This window comes from Gymnoscopelus braueri (genome assembly GCF_963280865.1).
Source record: "Gymnoscopelus braueri genome assembly, chromosome: 17".
Lineage (NCBI taxonomy): Eukaryota > Metazoa > Chordata > Actinopteri > Myctophiformes > Myctophidae > Gymnoscopelus > Gymnoscopelus braueri.
In genome coordinates, this window is record NC_137617.1 from 11,281,834 (window position 1) to 11,291,246 (window position 9,413).

The following is a 9,413-nucleotide window of genomic DNA, read 5'->3' on the forward strand; positions in this document are numbered from 1 at the left end:
ATTTAAATTTGACTTCCTTTAGGGGCAGGCAGTGGCTCAGGTCAGGTGGTAGAAGTGAAAAGGTTCCTGGTTCCGTTCCCCGGCTCCCCCCTGGGTCAGTGTTGAGGTGTCCTTGAGCAAGACACTGAACCCCTGACTGACCGTTCCTGATGAGCAGGTTGGTTTAATTTGCAAGGTTTCCTCTGCCGCGTCGTGAATGTGTGTGTGAATGGGTGAATGTAATGCACTTGTAAAGTGCTTTGGATAAACGTGCTATATAAATGCACCTTCCTGAGAGTCCAGAGGTCCCGGGTACGATTCCAGCTCTCAGCAATGTGTCGAAGTGTCTCCGAGCAAGACACTTAACCCTTAACTGCCCCCCCCTCTGCACTCCTCTGTGGGCAGCACTCAGCTGGGTGAAGCTGAATTTCCCCCGTGGGATGAAAAAGGTATCTACTTGTTATTCAGTATACGGTACTTACTTAGACTGTATGATAAAGAACAGGTTCTGCCAGCCACACCTTGTACACACACACACACACACACACACACACACACACACACACACACACACACACACACGCACACACGCACACACGCACACACACACACACACACACACACACACACACACACACACACACACATTTCTAAACATGCAGATAAGCTATTCAAACCTTGCATAGCCCTGCTTAAACAGCATTGTTGTTTTAATGGTGGTGTCTGACAGAACATAAACAATTAACAAAACCTCACATTACATACTGCAATCACTGCTCAGATACACATATGCACTTGTCCTATATTTCACCTAATAAATATTTCATATTTTCATCTGAAAATGTAATTCAGGGCAAAGAGCAGATGTTCCCTCAGCCACATTCCAGTACAGGCTGGTATGAACACACTTCAAAGACAAGTCAGTCTGCTGCCAAATACCAACATGAAGAAATCATCTGAGTGACTGATAGTGTTCATATTACATGTAACTGAAACATTATACTAAACTATATAATGACCACTTTTGTGACAACAGTAGCCTTTTTAAGGGGGCAAAAGAGAATGAGAGATATACTCTAAAATGTGTTCAGTTCTCAGTTTCTCAATTAAATTGCTGTTGTTGTTGTTGTTGTTTTTTTAAGGACGAAATGAGTTAAACCCTCAATATTCAACTGTCCTCACTTCCCTGCATTCACTAGACAAGATGTAAGTGACCCACTTATATAAAACCAAAACACTGACTTTAGAGAGACACATAAACTGCCAATTAATTCGTAAAACATTTACTCATTGAACAATAATACATTTGAATAATGTTTCCTCCAAGTAAAGAACATAGTACCATATATTTTCCACCCCAGACTAGACTAGTCTCAATTCTACAAGCTTGTATAAGCAGTGATTTGATTCACATTAGCTTCACCAATGCTTCCATTTAGTTCAGCTTTTATTTGTTCACCACATAGCTGGTACTGTATCTTGCCAAAAGCTGGCCTACATCACTAGATGTTCTGTGTCACATCAACATAAAACAACAGATGAGTTTTGAGTGTTTGTACATCACATCAGAGATTGAATTCTCCATCCATTTGTAGCTTTTACACAGTTGCTGTACCTACAGTATGTTATTCAATCACTCAATCATAACATGTCCTCAAACACTTTCCCCTTTACCAACCACATATTAGGTACAAAGTAAGTAGCTTCAGTGTGCTTTAGCTGACAAAGTTACAACAATGTAGCCTAACTATGGCTTATTTTGAAAGAGTGTTTACTATAGTAAAAAGTTAAAGAGAGCTTGTAGCTCAGTAACTTTTTATGAAGATTATATAGGCTATAGCTACCCTTTTATACAACACTGTATACAACACATCACTGTCTGTCTTTCACTCCTCTTCCTCCATGACATTCCCTCCCTCTCTCTCTCATTCTTTCTCTCCGTCACTCTGTCCCTGACCTCTTCCTGCCTTTCCTCATTCTCTCTACCTTCTCTTTATTTATTTCTCTTCTACGTTTTATCCTGTTACTTGTATATAATGTAATCTGACAGAGTCAGTGAGTGGTCTACTCAAGTACTGTACTTGAGTACAATTTTGAGGTATTTTTTTTACTTTACTGGGCTATTTGTATTTCCAATTTTAAATTCTTTTACTTATACTCCATTACATCTCACAGACAAATATTGTACTTTTACTCCGCTACAATTATTTCAAAACTTTATTTACTAGTAACTTTTTAGATTTAGTATAACTAAATATACATTACCCACTTAAGCGCTCTATATATTTCAGCTATTTGAAAATAGCAGATCTACAATCTCTGCTATTTTCAAAAGAATTGTATACATTTTGAAAACTAGAAATGGGACATTCTGCATATTGAGCACTTTCTACTTTTGGTACTTTAAGTAGCCTATATTTTGATGACAATACTTTTGCACTTTTATACTAAAGTAAATTCTGCAGTATTAATACTTTTACTCAAGCAAAACATTTGAGTACACACACACAGTCTCTCTCTCTCTCTCTCGCACATATATACGACACAAACACACGCACGGCTTTCTTTTGTCATTAGAACTGTACCTCTGAATACGCCGTCCCCATGCTGTCACAAAAAACCCTCTGCTGACGTGAACACACGAGTACAAGTAAACACGTGGACTGTCCCACCACCAATCTGATGTTTTTAGTGGAAAGATGATCCTTTAGAAATGTAGTTGATCAGATCCATTGACGTGTCCCCATTTTACTCATCCTTCCTTCAGTCACATTAACTAGTAGGTGTGGTTCAGACAGACAGTCAGTTGGTAACTTTGTGAGTCATAATGTGTCAAACCGTCTCCCCGGCCCCTGCCCTGCAGGTACAGTAACCTCACGTCACCACCAGGAGTTATGTTTACAAGGACCTGATCCTGTCTAGAGCCCGCCTACTGTATCCGGTGGTTTGCATAGGGTTCTCAAACTTTTTCATGTCAAGGACCCCCAAATTGATATGTATTTGGCCGCGGACCCCCGTCTGAATATATTTTGTGCCAGGGACCCCCCATATAAAATTTGTGTTAAAATGTTTCAAAAAATATTCCAAATGTTAAACATTTTTTGCAAGATCTTTGGGAAAATAGCCGATCTACAAGCTCACAACGCGTCGCAAAGCGACGCGTTGTGAGCTTGTAGATCTACTATTTTCAAATCGCCAATGTATATCATGCTCAAGTGGTTAAACTGAATTGAATGCAAAATTAACTCAATTTGCTGGGAAGCCCCTGGTACTCCCCCAAGGACCCCTGGGGGTCCCCGGACCCCACTTTGAGAACCAATGGCATATAGTATAATGCCTGTGTACATGCCATATACTCATGCATGCATACATGCACCGTTTCCGTATCCGCTCTACACACCCAGACCCGGATCAGCGCCAGCGACCTGCTGCAATGCTATAATTGATTCCAGTCTTTCTGCCCTGCAGCCAGGTATGTACTGTCTGTTACTGACATCATCATGACAGTGGTGGAAAAAGTACTCACATTTTTTACTTAAGTAAAAGTATCAATACTGCAATGGAGAAATACTCTGTTACAAGTAAAAGTCTGGAATTCAAAATTGACTTGAGTAAAAGTACTTGTATTGGTATTAAAATGTATGAAAGTACCATAAGTAGAAAGTACTCATTATGGAGAATGTCCCGTTTCACAAGTTTGAGCTTGTAGATCTGCTATTGTCATATGGCAGAAATACATATCGGGCTATAGTGGTTAATATCAAAATAACTAGTAACTAAAGTATTCATATAACTGTAGTGGAGTAAAAGTACAATATTTGTCTCTGAGAAAATTGGAAATACAGTAAAGTAACAATACATCCAAATTGTACTTAAGTACAGTACTTTACACCACAGGTATGTAGCTGACATCATCATTCAGAACACCCACACATAAGGCTACAGTGACAAGTTGACACAAGCAGAATGAGACCTTATGGACAAAGCTCAATGTTTCCTGTTGTAACAAATAAATGAACACATTGTAGGCCTACCACTCAGTGTAGCTGTACTAACATACTGTAGGTCTATAGCTAAATGAACTATAACTCACATTATGTACTACCACCATGCAATGTAGGGCCGTTGGTTCTCAAAGTGGGGTCCTTGGGGGTGTTCTAGGGGGTCCCCAGCAAAATGTGTTAATATAGCATGACAATAATTTTAACCACTTTAACCTTTTATACTTTGGCTATTCAAAAATATCAGATCTACAAGCTCATAGCGCGGCACCGAGTGCTGCGCTATGAGTTTGTAGATCTGATATTTTTGGAAAATGTGTGCAAATCATTGAATATTATATTTTTTAAATCGAGCATTTGTAACTAAAATCTTTGCTTCTGAGGGTCCCTGGAACAACATATTTTGACATGGGGGTCCGTGCCCAATACATATAATTTTGGGGGTCCTTGACATGAAGGATGAGAACCACTGGTGTAGGCTACCTGTAAATAAACTCTCTATAATGTACCAACAGGTACCTTCCTGTATCCTACCAAATAAACTGTAGCTACAAGGTACAAACAAGCCTGGGCTACAACAGCCTACAAATGAACTTTACTCCTAGTTTTGTAGAAAGATATTTATTTTTGGAAATTGCACGCTGTGTTCATGATTTGAGACTTGATTTTGTTCAAAACGGAGTACTACTCCTGCAAACTTTGGAAGCCAATTTATCAGGATGGAATATGAAAAATCGGAAAGACCCATTTGCGGGATTTTTGGACAAAATCTGTAGGAGTACTGTCAACAGAAATGTTTTGCACAAATCGGCCTGGTGGCCCATGTGAAACATTTGGGGCAGAGGTTCTGCTCTGGTATCCAGGGAGTGTTTGATTGATTGATTGAATATTTTATTAGGCAAATTTGTAATACTTTTATTATAAATTTAAAGTAATTATAATACTTTACATTTATAATACTTTGTCTAAAGGTCCATGCACAGTTTTGCTGCGATCAAGCCAACGGTGCCAGAGATTAGCTGTACACAGCACACGGACGGGGACACACACGGGCGGACGGACAGGGGGTAAAACATACTCTCGCCATGCCTTTCGGCCTGGCGGAGACAATAACAATAAATTGTCAAACACAGAGAATGATTCAGTACGTCAAAAGTTACTGATCATTCAAATTAACCCATTAAGACCTGAGGCCGATTCTACAAATGCCTTCTAAATCAGTAGTTCTCAAACTTTCACGTGCCAAGGACCCCCAAATTGATATGTATTTGGCCGCGGACCCGCCATCTGAAAAGATGAGTATCTTGCATGGAAAACGTTATAACACAATCAATCACAATAACAAAGATGAGCGTTCACTCAGTGGTGTCTCATAGCTGGGTGGTATGTTTTGTTTTTCTTCAAGGGAGGATGATCATTTCCAGCCAGTGGAGGTCAAAATCTCTTTTCAGGGTACTGCAGGGTATCAGTGGAAATTATGTTTGTGATGATTTATTAATGCTAACTACTGAAATACAGGTGGATTTTACACAAAATGTGGGGTATGAAAAAGTACTCAAATGTTTTACTTAAGTAAAAGTATCAATAGTGCAATGTAGAAGCACTCTGTTACAAGTAAAAGTCTGGAATAAAAAAAAATACTTGAGTAAAAGTACAAAAATATTGGTATCAAAATGTACTTAAGGTACCAAAAGTAAAAGTATAATGTTTGAAAATAGCAGATCTACAAGCTCACAACGCGTCGCGATGCGACACGTGAGTTAACCTCTTATGTATACAATATGCAGCAGTACCACAGATCAACTGTTGCATTATTACAAGTACTAAGAACTCTACACAATTTATTCTGCAGCGTTGAGTGGGAGGATGAAGATGAGTCCTGGTATTCTGGGATGGAAGGTTTGCCATTGGCATCGTTTGAGGAAAATGTGACCATAGAATTTGACAGCGAGGATTATGCATCCTTTATTAGCAATGATGTTTACTGTATGTGCCTCGCCTTTGTGTTCGGTAGGTTATTAAAAACATATACAGTATAATATACTGTATATGCTTTTAATAACCTACCAAACATAAAGGCGAGGCACATAAACATAATGCTGATTCCATTGAGATAGATTTTGTTGGGATTGTTTCTGAACCTGATAACACTCATTCCTGCAGTCCTGGTGTTGCCCTAAACGTAAGTAAAAAAGACCTGTGCTCCTCGGAGCACAGGTCTCCGCCAGGTCAGGAATTAGCCAATCAGGATGGAATATGAAAAATTGGACGGAACCATCTTGATCACTTGACTATATGTGTACCGATTTGCATGATGTTTGAATTTGTAGGAGTAATATAAAAAAGAAAAGTGTTGCAAAATTGGCCTCCTGGTGGCGCTATAATAGGGCAATGTTAAAAGGGTGGCATTTGTTCTTCAATGTAGTGCGAATGTGCGTGCAAAGTGTCACCACAATCGGACGCTGCATTCATGATTTGTGGCATTTTGTTCAAAACAGGCCACTCCTGCAAACTTTAGATGTCAATGTTAGCCAATCAGGATGGAATATGAAAATTTTAAAAGATCCACCGTGATCACATGACTATAGAGATCAAGTGTACCGATGTGCGTGAAATTTTGATAAATTCTGAAGGCTTAATATCAAAAAATGTGTTTTACATAAGTCGGCCTCCTGGTGGCGCTATGAAAGGCAAATGTGAAAAATGCAGGTCAGTTGTTTTTCCTTGGCCTCTAGGGAGTGTGCGTGCAAAGTTTCATGCAGATCGGTGCAGTTATAGTTAAAAACACAAATCGTCCATTTATAGCGCCACCATGAGGTTGATTTGAAAATTCAAGTGGCATTTCTTCCTCGGCCTAGTGGGAATGTGCGTGTGAAATCTCACGGAAATCGCAAGCTGCGTTCATGATTTGAGGCATTTTGTTGAAAACGGAGCAATCCTGCAAACTTTGGAAGCCAACCTTAGCCAATCAGGATGAAATATAGAAAATTGGACAGATCCGTGTTGATCACATGACTATAGAGATACTGTGTACTGATTTGCGTGATGTTTGGATAAAATCTGTAGGAGTACTGTCAAGAAATGTGTTTTGCAAAAAGCGGCCTCCTGGTGGCGCTATAAAAGGCTAATTTGAAAAATTTGGGGCAGAGGTTCTGCTCTGGCATCCAGGGAGTGTGTGTGCACAGTTTCGCTGCGATCAAGCCAACGGTGCCGGAGATTAGCTGTACACAAAATGACAGAATGACGGACACACGGACACACGGACACATGGACGGACGGACACACGGACAGGGGGCAAAACATACTCTCTCGCCATGCCTTTCGGCCTGGCGGAGACAATAAATGAATACAAAGAGATCAAATATAATCCAACAGTCCAGTCAAATTAAACAAATACACAAACTAGAAAAAGTGCTCCTTGGAGCACAGGTCTCCGCCAGGTCAGGTAGGTTATTGTGGGGCAGCAATGTTCGGAATTAGCCAATCAGGATGGAATATGAAAAATTGGATGGAACCATCTTGATCACTTGACTATGTGTACCGATTTGCATGATGTTTTTATTTGTAGGAGTAATATAAAAAAGAAAAGTGTTGCAAAATTGGCCTCATGGTGGCGCTATAATAGGGCAATGTTAAAAGGGTGGCATTTGTTCTTCAATGTAGTGCCGATGTGCGTGCAAAGTGTCGCAATCGGACGCTGCATTCATGATTTGTGGCATTTTGTTCAAAACGGGCCACTCCTGCAAACTTTAGATGTCAATGTTAGCCAATCAGGATGGAATATGAAAATTTTAAAAGATCCACCGTGATCACATCATCGTGATCACATGACTATAGAGATCAAGTGTACCGATGTGCGTGAAATTTGGATAAATTCTGAAGGCTTAATATCAAAGAATGTGTTTTACATAAGTCGGCCTCCTGGTGGCGCTATGAAAGGCAAATGTGAAAAATGCAGGTCAGTTGTTTTTCCTTGGCCTCTAGGGAGTGTGCGTGCAAAGTTTCATGCAGATCGGTGCAGTTATAGTTAAAAACATAAATCGTCCATTTATAGCGCCACCATGAGGCTGATTTGAACATTTTCAAGTGGCATTTCTTCCTCGGCCTAGTGGGAATGTCCGTGTGAAATCTCACGGAAATCGCAAGCTGCGTTCATGATTTGAGGCATTTTGTTGAAAACGGAGCAATCTTGCAAACTTTGGAAGCCAACCTTAGCCAATCAGGATGAAATATGGAAAATTGGACAGATCTGTGTTGATCACATGACTATAGAGATACTGTGTACTGATTTGCGTGATGTTTGGATAAAATCTGTAGGAGTACTGTCAAGAAGTGTGTTTTGCAAAAAGCGGCCTCCTGGTGGCGCTATAAAAGGTTAATTTGAAAAATTTGGGGCAGAGGTTCTGCTCTGGCATCCAGGGAGTGTGTGTGCACAGTTTCGTTGCGATCAAGCCAACGGTGCCGGAGATTAGCTGTACACAAAATGACAGAATGACGGACACACGGACACACACACACGGACGGACGGACAGGGGGCAAAACATACTCTCTCGCCATGCCTTTCGGCCTGGCGGAGACAATAACAGTTACATACTTGACATTTGGCAAGATATCTGTAGATATATATTTTTTAAATCAATTTTGTTTTGGATTGTAGATACTGGTGACCTTCCAGTCATCGGTCTTGATGAGTCTGTACATGATGAGGGACACGACGATGAAGAAACCATTACAACTCCACAGCCAGAACATGACATCCAGGCTGATGCCAACATTCTTGAACAAAATGCCGGCATACAGTAGCACGTGCCACATGTCTCTACGACAATTAGTGGAACATCTTGATCTACCAGAGCATGCGTGTAAACACTGTGGATCTGATGATCTGATTACATCTAGGGGTACAGCAGCCACCATTGAATGGGTGAATGAGTCGTTGTTTTTAGTTTATTTGAATGTGCTGCTGAATTTGTATTTTATTTAGCAGATGTTGTACTTTACTGCTATGCGTTTTCCAGATCTGTTCAGATGGTCACACTGTGTGGAAGTGGTCATCTCAGCCATATCTGAATTATGGAATGCTGGTTGGAGACTGGTTCCTTCTGTCCTGCAATGTCCTCATCTCAGGAAACAACTAGGCAAAAGGTTGTTCTCCTATTCAAGATTATGAACATGGGCATGGTGAACAAGACCACATTCCACAAGATCCAAGACAGATACTGCGTTGGCACGATCGGGAGTTCTGGACCAGAAAGAGGGCTGAGATAATCACTAGCCTAAAAAAACAAAGACAAAGTAATACTTGAGTATACAGTAGGCTGATGTTCTCCGAGGTTCTCTAAGGAGCACTCAATACTCTGAAGGGTCGAACACAAGCCATTTGTGAAGACTACAAATACATTTCAATGTAATTACATGATGTGATTGTTGTTG

The 9,413-nt window shown here is 40.3% G+C and overlaps 1 protein-coding gene across 1 annotated transcript in view; it reads right to left on the bottom strand.

The window, feature by feature from the left end:
* Positions 1-2,819, bottom strand: part of ankrd22 (ankyrin repeat domain 22) — a 7,002-nt gene extending 4,183 nt beyond the window's left edge. Inside the window, exon 1 of the mRNA XM_080454844.1 lies at positions 2,565-2,819. Coding sequence (XP_080310970.1) covers positions 2,565-2,585 — 21 coding nt within the window. The 5' untranslated portion in view covers positions 2,586-2,819. The remainder of the gene's footprint in view (positions 1-2,564) is intronic.
* Positions 2,820-9,413: the final 6,594 nt, after the last annotated feature.